This window comes from Ambystoma mexicanum, chromosome 5q, assembly GCF_040938575.1.
Source record: "Ambystoma mexicanum isolate Mex_15411 chromosome 5q, UKY_AmexF1_1, whole genome shotgun sequence".
In the NCBI taxonomy this organism is placed as follows: domain Eukaryota; kingdom Metazoa; phylum Chordata; class Amphibia; order Caudata; family Ambystomatidae; genus Ambystoma; species Ambystoma mexicanum.
The window spans coordinates 1236279863-1236295767 of record NC_090933.1 but is presented as its reverse complement, the minus strand read 5'-3'; the positions used below and the strand labels follow the sequence as shown (position 1 = coordinate 1236295767).

Genomic DNA, 15905 nt, shown 5'->3' with positions numbered 1-15905 from the left:
ACACTAAAACAGTCATGGATAGTCTGACGAACAGATCAACAGCAATGGCAGGCCCCTCGGCAGGAGTTTTGGTAGATTATCCTTAGAAGGTATAGTGAATCCCCACCTGAGTCTCCCAGTCATCAGTCGCCAGAATATTGAAACTCGGAGGGGGTTAAATCATGCAAGATACTGTCGGGGAATGCTAGATCTCGGGTAAGGAGATCGACGAGGGTGGAGCGATTATGATCAGTCTGTAGGGCTTGTGCAACTGGTGGGGGATGAATGTCTGCGTAGCCTACTCTTCAAAGGGGGAGGGGGATTGAACGAGTGGGTGATCCCATTAAAGTCTATCAACAGATCAATTAAGGTTGAGTGTGGCAGGTCTGTGACCCCATTGAAATCAACGTTACCGGGGTGAGTGGTACAGGTTTTCTTTGAGTAACCCTATAGAAGGCAATGGCACCACAACATTCCTCGCTAGTTGAAGGTGGTACAGGACTGCTTTGAGTAACCCTATAGAAAGTAATGGAGGGTGGTACAGGTTTGCTTTGAGTAACCCTATAGAAGGCAATGGCACCGCACCAGTCCAAGCTAGTTGAAGGTGGAACAGGTTTCTTTGAGTAACCCTATAGAAGGGAATGGCACCGCACCATTACTCGCTAGTTGAAGGTGGAACAGGTTTGCTGTGAGTAACCCTATAGAAGGGAATGGCACCGCACCATTCCAAGCTAGTTGAAGGTTTAGAGGAAAGGCGATCCTATTTAAATCTAACGGGGCTACACGGGAGGGGATAGATAACTCCGGGAAAGCCTCACAGCGAGAGAGGGAGGGAGGTATCATGGTCTGCAGCACTGCAGCTCCAGCACCACGGACAGCGAATGCGCTGTGGACGGGAGCGCGCATGCATAGCAGGGCGCGTGCACGCTACAGCGGGCGCTACCCCGCAGTTCCTTACCTTGCGCTTGCAGAGGTACTGCACCACCTTGTCCGGGCTGGAGGCCAGTATGTGCTGGCAGCTCAGCAGCACGGCGCACACCCGGCCGTCGCGGGGGCTCACGAAGCGCTGCTCCACGTAGAAGGCGCTCTGGTCCCAGCAGAGCAGGCGCGTGCGCACCTCGAAGGGCTCGAGGAAGCGCAGCGAGCGGCGGAAGCGCGCCGCGCACGAGGCCATGACCATGTTGGCGCCCAGCGCGCGCAGGGCCGGGAAGATGCCGCTGCGCATGAAGTGCGAGAAGCGCGCGAAGTCCGCCTCGCGCAGGTAGCGCCCGTTGTTCATGTGCATCAGCCAGTCCAGGTCCGTCGGCATCACCCGGCCCCGCACCGTGTGCTCGGCCAGCAAGTCCCGCACCGCCGGCTGCAGCCAGTTTCGGGCGATCACCCACGGGGTGCGCAGCCAGTACCAGCCGTCCAGCAGAGCAAAGAAGCAGCCGGTCAAGCAAATGCCAAGGGGCAACCACATCGCGAGGCCGGCAATTGCTTCCAGCGCACAGAATGTTTGACAGCTATCGCTGGGTCCAGGAAGAAAAGAAAGGCCAACCGCCTGTAAAAATAGGCCCAGTTCAAGCACAGACCACAAGAAGACGTGAACAGACTAAACAAGCGCTTCTAATTTGTTTCCTGAAGTATGTAGTTTTGTCCGAATTTCTAGAACATTTTAAGCAGTGTTATATAACCAAGCACCGGTATTCTTCTTGTGTTAGCAGCGGCTTAAACGGTCATTGTTTTTTGGATTATAGGAACTATGTTGGACGCTGCTATTATTAGAACTATTCCGCTGACTGAGAAGGATGGCAGTTGGAACCTGTCCTGGCGTGGGCGTGTGTGAGGATGTGGGTGTGCCAGTGCCAAAAGACGTGCGCTCTCCATAATGTACGTATTTATTGACACCACAGACAATACAGATTTTCCATACATTCGTTACAGAAAGTCATGATTCTATTAAAGACTCGGAGGCGAAAGATTATGCTTTACTTCTCTTTACTAAACTCGAGCAGCAAAATATTAAACAAACATCAATCCTGAAAAACCATAAGAAACTACAATTCCAATAAAACCCAAAACATTTGTAGTTCGTTTTTCATTGGTGATCAAACACGTGACTCCTTAACACCAATCACCACTACTTCTCCTCTTTAACATGTCAGAAGTCCTTAGTCCTTCCTCTTTCCTTTGCTAATCCCACAACTTGCGCCCCAACCGGTAGACGACTTAATTCTCTCTGGTATTCCTTCACGGTGTCGTTCTCTGCTCCGTCCCTGAAACAAATAAAACTGTTACCGATCTCATCATGAACGGGTGGGCAATCGCAACATTAACCGTATAATAACATCATCGTTAACATTACCATCCTCCAATACAATATTACAACATATATGAATATCACATCATCCACTTGCATCGCTGCGATTGAATTGGGTGGAATAATCTTTCCCCTCCGAGTCTTTAATAGAATCATGACTTTCTGTAACGAATGTATGGAAAATCTGTATTCTATGTCAAGACTCGGAGGCTCAGATTATGCTCGTTTAAAGCTTACTCACCACCAACGACGCTACTTGTTCCACAGGTCTAAAATAAAAATTCTTGAATGTTGCTTCATTAGACCAATCTGCAGCTTTTAAAATATCTTCTAGGCGTGCTCCTGCCAAAAAGGCAGATGACGCCATAGCACCTCGAGTGGAATGTGCACCAAACTGACTCACATCTACACCTGCTTCTTCCATGCACCACCTAACCCATCTAGATAAAGTGGCAGATGACACTGCTCTAAAAGGTTTTCTGATAGCTATCAACAACTGACATTCCCCCGCAGGCCTCACTTTATTCGCTTCTTCCTCATACACTTTCAGACATCTGACTGGACACAATTTGGGCCTGTCCGGGAAAGCCATGTACTCAACGGATTTAATGTTCGTCTTTGTTCTCTTCTCTATGTAAAACACTACTCCTAAAGGGGAAAAAGATTTCCTATTTACTTCCAAAGCTCTCACGTCAGATACCCTCTTACAAGAAATAAGACATAGCAATGTGGTTAATTTAGCCCACAAAGCTTTTCTAGACAAGAACTCATTATCTGGCCAAGCTTCGAACATTCTCAACACTATACTGACATCCCATAAGCGAGAATATCTAGGTGTAGGAGGTCTCATGCATTTAATGCCTTTCATAAGCCTACATACCAGAGGATGCTCACCTATTGGCTTACCCTCTATATATGCATGCCCTGCAGATATTGCTGACCTGTAATTATTAATCGTCCTGTAGGCCTTCGCCTGCGCTGCTAGTGCTGCTAAGAAATTTACCACGTGTACTACATCTGTACGTAAGGGATCAACCTGTCTCTCCAAACACCAATTATCCCATCTAGTCCATGCCAGTCTATAAGCTTTCCCTGTAGCTGGAGCCCAGGATTCTCTGATAAATTCTTGAGCCGTGCCCGAAAGTCCCGGCTTAGCCCAATTTCTCCTGAAATCGCCCACGCTAAGAGGCTCAGACTCCCTGACCTGACCAACGGATGCAGCTCTCCAGCTGGATTTAGCAAAATATCTTCTCTGACCGGCAGCCGAATCGGAGGTTCGAAAGACAACTCCAGAAGATCCGGGAACCAAGGCTGCCCTCTCCAGTCTGGCGTTATCAGAATCAATGTAGCTACTTGACGCCTGACTTGCGCTACTGTGCGCGCTATCATGGCGAAGGGGGGAAAGGCATACTCCTGTTCTGGACCCCAAACTTGCAGAAATGCATCTGTCGCTGCCGCTTCCGGATCTGGTCTCCAACTGAAGAATCTGAAGATTTTCCTGTTCAGCCTGGAGGTGAACAAATCCGTCCGGCACGGACCCCTGCGACGCATCAGCTCCTGAAACACTGATTCGTCCAACTACCAATCGCTGGAGTCCCTCAGGTACCTCGAGTTCCAATCTGCTACCTGATTGAGATCCCCCGGCAAGTGCTCTGCTCTCACCGTTATACCCTTCTGAAGACATAACTGCCAAAACTCTTTGGCCATCTCTGTCAACCTCTTCGACTTTGTTCCGCCCAGCCGATTTATATATCTGACTGCCGAAACGTTGTCCATTTTCAACAGAATGGCAGCCTTGACCCCTTCCTGCGTCCAACACTGCACAGCGAAGGAGCCCGCTAGAAGTTCCAGGCAATTGATGTGGAGACCTAGCTCTTCGCTCGACCATCTCCCTCCTGTCGCTTGGTCTCCGCACCTGGCTCCCCATCCCCAACGACTGGCGTCGGATTCTATCACTAGGTCCGGGGATGAGCCAAATATCGCCCTGCCATTCCATGCTTCCATGTGATGGTACCACCATTCCAATTCCAGTCTCGCTTCCTGCGATAATTCCACTGCCTGCTCGTAAGATAGGCCTCTCCGAAGGTGCTCTATCTTCAGTCTCTGCAACGCTCTGTAATGCAGCGGACCTGGGAATATCGCTTGAATTGATGATGACAGACGACCTACTAGTCTCGCTATCTCCCTCAAAGACACCTCTCGTCTTGTCATCATACACTTGATCTCTTTTTTCACTGAATTTACTTTGTCTAACGGGAGCTTGAGAACGCTTGAGTCGTCTCTAAGCTGAACCCCAGAAATTCCATCTCTTGCGCTGGTTCTAGCTCCGATTTCTCCCAGTTCACTAGAAATCCCAGCTGCTGGAGCAATCCTGCAGTCATATGAACCTGCTGAACTAGCACTCCCCTGTCCTGGCACATCAGACAGATATCGTCCAGATAAATAATCAACCTGATCCCCTGCTTTCTCAGGAATGCTACCACTGGCTTCAGTAATTTGGTGAAGCACCATGGTGCTGAAGCTAACCCGAACGGAAGGCATTTGAACTCCCATTTCCGTCCTTTCCATAGAAACTGTAGAAATCTCGTCTGCTCTGCCTGTATAGGAATCGTCAAGTATGCATCTCTGAGGTCTATTCGTGCCAACCAATCTCCCTGTTGGAGAACATCCCTCAAAAGATGAATACCTTCCATTTTGAAATGCCTGTATACCAGAAAGTAATTCAAACCCCTCAGATTTATCACCAGTCTTACTTTGTTCTTCCTTTTTACTAAAAAGATATTGCTTACAAAACCTCCTGGGTCTCTTGAAGCTGGGCCCACTGCGTTCTTGAGCTTGAGCAACTCCACCTCTTTGTCTAGAAGGCTCTCGTCTTCCCTGCTGAACTGAATCTGCCTCGGCAGCTCTACCTGATATGGCTCTTGCCAAAATTCCAACTGAAAACCTCTCACGGTTTCTCTTATCCAAACATCTGAGGACAATTCTTCCCATTTCTCTACATGCAAACGCACTCTTCCTCCTACTGGAGGAATACTCACATGCGAACTTTGTGCGCATTTTATATTTCTTACCTGAATTACCTTGATGCTGCTGTCTACTATTGCCCCTCCAGCCTCTACCCCTGCCTCTTCCCCTGGAAGGGAAGAAGGGGTTGAATCTTCGGTCTTCCTGCTGCCAGGAAGTTCTGTCCCTGAAGGAGCCTCTGAATTGACCACGGCTGGACGAGCGGCCCTTTCCTCCTCCAGCCCTATCGAAAACCTTCCGGCTAAAGATTTTCTTCAACGAAGATTGAGCTCTATCTAGCGACACATAAGTACTGGCGAATTTTGCCATGTCCTTGATGAATGCGTCTCCGAACAGCTTGCCTTTTGCCGCCATAGCTTGTTCGGAGGCCGCCATTTCGCCCAGTCTGGAGTCTAGCTTCATGAGAATGGACCTTCTTCTCTCGGTCGCCAACGCTGTATTGGCGTTCCCTAGCAGACAGAGGGTCCTCTGCGCCCAGCCTGCTACCACATCCGGATCTATGGGCTCTCCTTTCATTTTCGCCTCTTCTGCCAACTGCCAAATTCTAGTAATTGGCCCTAGTAAATCCAGCAGTTTATCCTGGCAGGCGTGCCAGGATCTATCAGTGCCCTTCTTGACGTCCCTGCCGTACCTGCCCAGGAACGTGAGAATCTTGTCATCAATTTCAGGGGTCTCTGCCACTCCATCTAGCACTCTAGGCCTTGGGCATTCTGCCCTCAATTTAGCTCTCGCTTGTTTACTTAGGGGTGCTCTCAAGCGTCGCCTAATGTATTCGGCGATCTTCTCTGGAGGGTCCCATTCATTGGACCGGGGATGCACTAGATCATCGGGATCAAACTCGTCCTTGATAGGATCCTCGCTTTCCCTCCTGCCCTTCTTGTTCTTAGGTGGGCTCTCGGCCTCTTCTGGGGAGGTTTGAAAATCGGATGAGGTGTAGCCCTCAGATTTTGAACTGCTTCTGCAGTAATCATCGTCTGATTCGCTAGAAGTTGTGGCCCGCCTTGTTCGAGATCTCGCCTTCCTTTTCCCCGTGGCCTTGCGGGGTGAACCCGGGGGGGTCTGGGCGCTACGGTCCCTGCGGGTTGAATGCTTTCTTCCCCCTTACCGCTTGCGTTGCTTGTCCTGCGACAACGCGGCCAGGCTCCTCAAAATGCCCCTGTCTTCTCGGGAGCTCCCGGCACTCTCTAATCTCTGGACTGCCTGACTCATGCGCAGCCCACTGACATGAGGGCCTTGAGAGTCGTCTGAATAATCACTCATCTTCACAGTGCTTGGTAGCACTTATGTAAAGCTTATGCAGTTCACTTGGGCTGCCCCCGTCACAATTATAGTAATGATGTAGCTAGGCGAGTCTCCACTAACAGTTTTACTTGGGGCTGTGCCCGTCAATCAGCTGCCGCACTCTCTTGTACCTCCTCCCAGTGGACAGAATGAGGGCTCGGTGTCTTAAGCAGGTTAAAACCTTCAGTCAACTTTGTGCCTGCGGTATCATAAAGCGCCACTAGATGGCGCCCGCGGCCAGCAAATCCTGCTGCAATCTCGCACGACACGAAGCAGCTTCCCGCTGTCGATGCGTTATTTCAGGACTTCAAAGGCTGTGAATTTAAGGCCGTAACGTGGATCCCTGTAAACTGCGAGAACTTCTCACATACACAAGTTCGCAACGACGCCGGAACTCCCGCGGCGTCTCTGCGAACTTCCGTGTATGCCGAGTCTCGGCACGAAGGGAAACCGACGCCGGAACGAAAAGGTCCCGTCGCGTCTATCCCCTGCGGATATGGTCCGCCAAATCCCTCTCGCAGAGCGCTGAGCGTATCTACGCGCGAGCGCGCTGCTAATTCATTAACTTATCTGTCACAGACTTCCACAACATTCACCCACATTAGGAAAAATATATAAGGGTACTTATCTCGGCTGCTCGAGCAGCAAAGAAAGAGGAAGGACTAAGGACTTCTGACATGTTATAGAGGAGAAGTAGTGGTGATTGGTGTTAAGGAGTCACGTGTTTGATCACCAATGAAAAACGAACTACAAATGTTTTGGGTTTTATTGGAATTGTAGTTTCTTATGGTTTTTCATGATTGATGTTTGTTTAATATTTTGCTGCTCGAGTTTAGTAAAGAGAAGTAAAGCATAATCTGAGCCTCCGAGTCTTGACATAGAATTATGTTGCTGGGAGTTTTTGATACCCAAGGTCATAAAGGGAAGTTACACTACAAAAAATACCATGAGTAAGCATAGAGACAAATGTGCAATTTATGAATGGTAATTCTTCTTTTTCGTTTTTCCTTTTCCCTTTTCTTTTTCTTATTGTCCACAGGGTGATATGAATCCCTGCAAGGGACTTCTGATTTTGGCATAGAACTATGTGAAGCAAAAAGAATATAATTGAAGCTTTCTTTTTTTAATTTTCCATCAGTTGACTTGTAAAGAAATGTTTCGGTATTACATATTTCAATAAAAATTCTATATCATCCTCTTCCCCTTAAAAAGCACAAATCATCATTACCATCTATAGCCCATGATCCTTAAATTAATGTCCTCATCTTCATTATTTTAGATAAAAATACCAATTTTAAAAGAAACATGACTGCAATTCTAACTTTCTTACCTATATAACTACTGCTAATGTCAATGATAGCGAATTTCCATTCGGTAGCTTTGTCCACCAAACCTCTGGTGTAAGGGTTTGATAACGGTTCATAATCTTGTCCATATAGAGCCCACGTTTTTCCACCAACGCCAGGCACATCGTTATTAAGTGTTTTAAAGCCTCGATTTTCACTCGCCTTTTGCCAAATCTACTCTTGGATGAATGTATTCCTAGTTTTCTTCTACTAAAAACTTCCCTTGTGTGATGCAGATTAAAATGCACTCTTAAAAAAATGGATCTACAGTCAGCACTTGGAAACTGTTTCAAATAAATAGGTAGCTCATTCAATGCCTTATTCTCTCCCCTAAAATCTTTAAAACTCTTCTAATCATAACACAATTCTCGCATCCTAATCCAATGTTGTAACCAACATTTCTCTTTTGCTTTATGCTATTTTCTAATAATAGGTCCTCCTTCTATATCCAATTTGTGGTCCACTTAATACACATTCTTTGCCAGTTTATCAAAAAGGGGTATTTTTGTGATATTATAGCGTCCTTAATAATCTTAAACAATGTGATCTCATTTGCTATTAAGCATTTTCTATATAATGTTAATAAATACTATTGCATCGTAACCTTTAGTGAAAGCAGCCCCAACTCGTACCGGAGTACCCTTTTCCAGAAAAGTGTTTTTTAATAAATCCCATAAGGGCATTGGTGTACACAATATTGTTTCTGCAGCATATGACAGAATTGGTACAACTTTCAACTTGTAATACTGGATTATTGGGAGTAATGAAAACCAGCTGTATCTCTGATGTATTACTAATCCTTGTACGGCTAAAGCTTCCACTCTACTTCTAAGTAGACACAGTGCGCGAAATCCTTCTCAATACTATCCAATTCAAATACCAAATATCGACAAAGTATCCACTTCTAAAGTTGGAACCTTGTTCAATTTGCACACACAGATCTGCTTCCTTTTTGATCTCTTAGACTTCAATATCAACGTGTTTGATTTTGCCACTTTAATACTCAAATGTTTCGGTTCAGCATATCTCTGCAGTGCTTCCATTTGTCAATTCCAACACCTGCTCTCCAACCTTCATTCCAACACCCCCTGTGTCCTCATCTTACTTGATCTCTTCTGCCTTTGACACAGTCAACCATGCCATCCGGCTCAACCGTCTCTGTGATAACCTGGGTATCACAGATCAGGCACTGGCTTGGCTGATTCTTTCCTCTTCGATCGACCTTCCCAGGTCCAACTTGGATCTCTACCTGTGGTGTTCCCCAGGGGTCTAACCTCTCTCCCTGGCTGTTCAACCAATACCTGGCACTTCTTGCCCACCACATTGCCGCTCTATGCTCCAACTTTCAGTGCTATGCGAATGACACTCAACTCATTTTCAGGCTCCCTTCCACCACCTCTTCTCCTTCTCCCATCTCTGACTGCTATCTGCTATCCAGGAGTGGTGTGCCGCCAATGATCTCTGCTTTAATGCCAGTAAGACAGAGATTCTCCTCATCGGCACACCTGCTCCCTCCTTTCCTGTCACTCTCTGGCCGGCCTCTCTTGACCCTCTTTCTGTTCCCACCTGCGAGGCTAAAAACCTTGAGGGCATCTTCGACTACACACTCTCCTTCTCTCCTCACATCTCTGACGTCATACTACCAGCTACACCTCCTCAGAGGTATTCTTCATTTCCTCTCCTTCCCCCAGAAACTCACTGTCTCCAGAGCTCTAGTTCTCTCTAGGCTGGACTAGCCTCTTTCTAAATCTGCCTTCCTCTACTCTCAGCCCTCTGCAACTCATCCAAAAAAGGACTGCGAGACTTGTCCTTGGCCTCAATCCCAGGAATCATATCTCTCCAGGACTGAAATCTCTGCACTGGCTCCCAGTGGCGGCGAGGATTAAGTTCAAAACCCTATGCATTGTCCATAAAGCCTTCTGGGGCCTCAATACCTTCAACGCTCTCTTCCTAAATATCTTCCTTCTCGAGTTCTTCGCTCATCCTCCTCCAGCTCCCTCATGGTAAGTCACTTCTCCAAGCAACGAGTTGATGGTAGATCTCTTTCTTCACCTGGGGCCTCCCTCTGGAACAGCCTCCCAGCCTCTCTGAAACTTGTGGAGAACCTTCTCCGGTTTCGGAAGCACCTCAAGACCTTCCTCTCTGCTTCTGCTTTCTCGCCTCCTCTCCCCTGCTGATCGCCTGGCTGAAGTGAAACTACACTGGTTACCTGGCTACCCTCTGATCCCAGGCCCCCACCCCACCAGCTGTACACCTGCACTTCCCCCCTGGCAACCCTTGCACTCAGGGGCTGTTTCTGTATCCCTACAGCCCCTTGACACCTGATGTCTGCACTCAGCCTTGCCGCCCGCTGGCCGCACTTTTTATTTATTTATTTATTCACTTTTACTGTTATACTATGTACTGCACTGCCCCTCCCCTTTTCCCCCTGAACCCCCCCTGCATTTGTGCGATCTCAATCTCACCTGGCCTAGTAAGATCTATGTCTCTGTCTTCCCTCTGTTCCCTCAAACCCAATTGAAGTTCGATAAACAGTCTTGAACTGTGGTCACTTGTGTCCGTCGTACTGTTGATACCATGACTTCCTTAGACTCCCCCTCTCGGCGGTGAGGTCAACAGTGTTTGAATCCTTGTTTTACAAACACTTGCCATTCCGGCTCTCATTGTAGAGATCATGACACTAGTTCCTCCCCTGTTTTCACCAGCTTTAGTTCCCCATTTCCAAAGGGGTTTTCCACCCCCACATTATCAGTGGCCCCAGAATCGTGCCCAAGAGTCATGCCAGAGGTTGCTGGCGCTTTACTTCTCAGTGCATAGACTGATGTCATAGTTAGCTGGCTGTTTCTGTAAATGTCAATAGAGGCTCACTCATCAGTTCTTCCTCCCGCTTGACTCCTGTATGACTGCAACTAGCTGCCACCTTTCACAATGGGGCTCCGTGCATCTCTTTTTAAAGATGATTTTCCTTAAAGGCACAGTCTATCCACGAATTCACATGGGTCTCCAAGCCCCAATACTCAGCATTCAAGACTGCAGACTGCCGTATTGTCACACGTCAGCGCGCCTCCCGGTCCTGAGGTCACGGACCAGGTGGCTGGCAGGTGTATGCACACTAGCTCCTCCCACGCAGGCCTGGCACTTACCTGTCTCACACTGGGCTCCTGCCTGCCAGGCGCATGGCGGCGACGTTGGGCAGCTGGTCTCCGTTTTCTCATGGCAAAAGAGGCCACCATCTACTCATGCAGCACTGGTTACATCGCTATGTTCCGGCGGTCACGCTGGTACACTAAAGCTGGGTTGCTAAGCAACCAGACTTAAACAGCCTCGTTTTCGCCCCAAGGCATAAAGGTGAGTGAAGCAATGCCTCAGTGTGTCTCAACTTTCTTTTTGTCTACGCTCCTCACTGCTCTGGCCCTGTTCTCTGTGTAACACTCCCTAGGTGTTTCCCTTGTCTTGCTCGCTGCCCGCTTTCCTTTACTCTGTCTTCTCCTAGCCTCTGGCCACTACCAGCCTTTGCGTCATCTCCCCTGTTGATCTCATCTCATGCCATCTGGTGCCCTTGTCTAGTGCCTCGCACTGTTTCTGCATGATGCTAATCAATGGGCACTTCGTGGTGCAGGAAGATTTACCCTGCTTTCTGTCACTGCATGTTTTTTGACTAGTCGGCAGGGGTAGAGTGGGTGTTCTGGTATTGCCTTTACTTTACTTTGCGCGTTATAAATTACATAAAGTAATCAGGGACCTGTAGGCTTAAGGGCACACAAATAAACAGAACAAGGACGAACACACAGGACAGATGATGTGGCATTAGCCTAGAGAGACAGACGACTCCAGAGAGAAGAGCAGCAAATCAGCAGAAGAGTCTAGGAAAATATGAATGTATTTTATTTTTTCCTGAAAACATCTGTTGACTTAAAATCTCTTAGGTCAAGCGGAAGTGCATTCCATGCCCTAGGTGCAGCTTTCACAAAAGCCACTTTCATGGCTTTGTTGGTGTTATAACTGGGAGGCTTCAATTGGTGTGAATTATTAGATCTGAGAAGTCTTATATTAGATTTCTCAATAAGCAATTCCTGCAGATAAATTGGCTTCAATCCCATACAGCATTTGTGAGTGATTGTAAGTGGTTTCAACCCGGCACTCCACCTAAGTCAATGCCTAGTATGGGATGCCCAATGGAAACCCTTATTTATATGTTTTTATGTCAAAAGTTCTTTTATTTCTGGATGATGTGCCCTTATATAACGCCCCTCTCTTTGAATCCCCCCGGCCTCACTGAGCCAAGAAGTAGGTTTGTTTTGCAAATTAAAAGATTTATTTGAAGAATTGAACAATATATATATATATATATCACATTTTTAATGATCAACAAATGGTAATATGACAATATCAACAATCTATTTAATCAATTAGTAGTAGGAATAGGAAGAATACTGTAGCAGAGAATAACTTTGTATGGGTTCAAGGAAATGCAGTGATATGAAAGAATGCAACACAGAAATAAACTTGATATGAATTTAACCAAAGACAATGTGATCACTCTTTCCCCCTGTTATTACTCAGTCCCCCAATATGCAATATGAAGAGATGGAATGAGGGCACACAGGTTTCAGGAATAACAATCAACAATTGCAACTTCAATCCCGATTCCCCCCAGCAAGCAGAGAGAAACAGGGCTGATTTTAAACAGGTCAAATGCTTTGGACTGTAATATGAAGTGATGGGAAAAATGCTAAACATGATTTTAATTCACTAAATAGGATTCAGAACTAGTGAGAGGTGCTTTGGATTGGTTCAGGTCAACACTAGCCATGATTGTAGAATGATTATCAGATAGAAAACAAAATTCAGAAGTTGAAAGCAAGAAATAGCTGTTTTACACGTGGTGAAATTGAGCCAAATACAAAATCGCAGCAAACTTTTCAGCGCACGACAAACGTGATTACAGCAAAACTGGAATGTTAGCTCCAGAATGACATTTACATTTTGTTCCTAGCACGTACAGTTCAGAAGTTACAGAGGTTTTAGGAAAGGTGGATTTTTCTCAAAAAGGGTCAAGATTTCAAAATGTTGAAGATTTGGAACAAAGATTTCTTAACACTAGAGAGTCTATGGAGCTGCAAACTACACGGACAGCACAGCCAAATATCCAGAGGCGCCTCCGGATGGTTTCTATCTGCCTGAGACGATTGCCTTTCTCCAGAAAATATATATTAGCGCCAATAGGATTATCACTACAATTATCACAGGATTATGTGGATGAGAGAAGAATTTAAGATAGACAAAAGAGATTCAATAATGCAGTTATGTATTCTTGGAATGGTTTGGATTGGGTTACTTAATACTAAGAGATGACTATGGACAGTTCTATGCTAAATACTCACCACTATGGCTTTGGAATGGAATGGACCCATCAAAGATCTGGTCAAAGGTTTGGCTTGGACTTCACTCGCCATCGGACAGGATTCAGGACACCTGGACTGCTCTCAGCAAGGCACTCTGGTCTGCACGGCCTCTTGGACTGGATCTGACAGGTTCTGGGTTACAGCTCTGCTGGACTGATCTGGATCTTGGGTTCTAGCAAGGGTTATTGGCCTGAAGCAGCAAAACAGCTCAGCCAGGCTGTTGAATGGTTTAGGCCCCGTGAAGTTTAGGAGTTAAAATCAGGTTGCTAGATTTTCAAGGCCTGCTGAAAAGGGTTCAGCTTTTTGGGTTAGGCCTCTGCTTCAGGGTTCTGGAGTCTGGTTCTGGAGTCTAGAGATGGGTTCTGGAGTCTGGATCTTCCTTCAGAGTGCTTCGCCAGTCGATCAGTGATGTGTGAATGTGTGCCTCCTTCTGGGTCCTCAAAAGTCCCTATTTATCCATCTTCCAAAGGGGTGGGGAGGCTGATTATACTATGCCCAACCCTCTAAGGATCTGATAGGTCAGATAATTCCCCTTCTCCTGATTTTAGAAAGGAACAGTGTGTCATGATGTGTCATAGTGATGCTGCCATTTACAATCTAGGGAAGAACCTCCCCTTTGTTCCTAACCAGAAAATCTATTTTCCCAAAAAACATATTTCCAATATCCACAACTTGTTAATAATACATATTGACATGACAGATTGACTAAGGTACGTTTCTGTCAAAATCTTATCTTCCTACGAGTTTTGGTTCACAAACGACAATTTTTCGCACTTTTGGGTGGTTACTCAGTGTCAGTTCTGTACCAATTTTTACACATGCATACACATGCCATCTGGGCATATTCCTGGAAATTTCCATGTTCCTATTATACTCACAATAGCTAGAATATGAACTTTTTCATGGTTCAGTCTCTGAATGTCACATAGATTCCAGATTAGTTTTAAACTGTGAGCGAACTTTTAATTTTAATAACCTATAAATCCCATATTTTTACCAGTTCAGTACAATTTGCTATAAGTCTTTTCCACAAACATACAGTTACTTCAGTTTCAAATCCACATTTTCAGTCTGGCCCGCCTCCAAGGCTTGGCTGAGCCAGAGAGTCACATGGGCTTGTCTTCCTGGGTAGTTGGTGTCGGTCACACCCGAATTAGCATTTTCTTTCAGTTCAAGGAACCCATTGTCTCCCAGAGCAGCAGAGGAAGTCTCCTCCCCTTCTCATTAGCAACTCATGAGATATTTATTCTCTCCTTTTGGTGGGAATGAACAGGGTGGTGTGTTCTCAGTGGTGGGAAACCTCTTTGAAGTTTTAGCTGAATCAGGTTACCTTATAGTCAATTGTGACATTGTTCCTTGTGAAAAATTACAGTTACAAATTTAAAATAAGCAAACATATCTTCAATTCCAGTCTTTTTCAACATGAAAATCAATGTGTGGCACCCTGTATTGCATTTGATGGAAGTTCCTTCTTTGGCATATTTAGCTTTTGAGACACAAGTTTCACCTGACAGATTTAGAGATCGCCAGCGTCTGACAGAGGCGAGTAACGGTACTGCACCCATTTTTGACATATTTCTTCCAGCAAGCATCTTTGAAGGTGGATTTTGTTCTGAAAAAATATACTTCTGCTGACATTATATTTATGTGGATTCTTGAAGTAGAATGATGTTCAACACCCAACAAGTAGGTTGGATCTTTTGGGTGGTTTGTGAGCCATGATTTTTGCAAATTTGACAACCAAGAAAAACGGATCTCCACACAGCTCTGTGTTTCTTTTGCAATCATTTTGCTCTGTGGGCAGCCAAATGATGGGTTTTGGCAGTGGTCTCCTGTGTTACCACTGACATAGGCAAATGTGGATGGCGGCCTATTTTCGGGGTTTTTCCTGCGCACTTCTTGGTGATTTTAGCGTGCATAATGCTTTCCAGCGGCCATTCTGATGTTTCTGATGCAAGCAGCGCACAGGAAAAACATCCCACATGATCAGCAACAACGAATACAATAGTCTAGATTCCACAGGGAGCCAGTACAGGCTTCTTCTAGCCTCAGAGACATGGTCTCTCCAGCTAAGGCCTTTGACCACTCTAACCGCACTTTTGAATCATCTGTAAGTGGTTGCATGCACATTTTTAAATAGACTATAACAGTAATCAATGTTAGACCCTACTATGGCGCTGGCAATGGTTTCTGCATTGATCTGAGTAATATACGGCTGAAGATGGACTAACAGTTTTATATAGTAAGCTGAAGATGAAATCAAACTGCTAGCATGCGCCTTCATATTTAAATGCTGACCAAGTACGATGGATAATGTCTTAACTTTCTTTTTTGTAACAATTTTGTACTCAGAAGTGGGCTCTGCCCCAAATCTATTGTTTACAATGTGGCGACATCTGCTCAACGGACCTCCCATACAGGTACACGCAAGCGCTTTGATCTGCTTGACAGATTGAGACACCTACACTCCCAATCTTTGGACATTGAAGCTCTGCAGGAATTGATGATGAAGTAGTGTCACTACGTCAAGTAGTAAAAGCCCTCAAACAGGAAAATCAAATACTGAAG

The 15905-nt window shown here is 46.0% G+C and overlaps 1 protein-coding gene across 1 annotated transcript in view; it reads right to left on the bottom strand.

The window, feature by feature from the left end:
- The window catches only part of THEM6 (thioesterase superfamily member 6), a 68166-nt gene extending 66656 nt beyond the window's left edge, over window positions 1-1510 (bottom strand). The window contains exon 1 of the mRNA XM_069621743.1: window positions 938-1510. Within this exon, the coding sequence (XP_069477844.1) occupies window positions 938-1441 (504 nt within the window). The 5' untranslated portion in view covers window positions 1442-1510. The remainder of the gene's footprint in view (window positions 1-937) is intronic.
- Between the last annotated feature and the right edge of the window lie 14395 nt (window positions 1511-15905).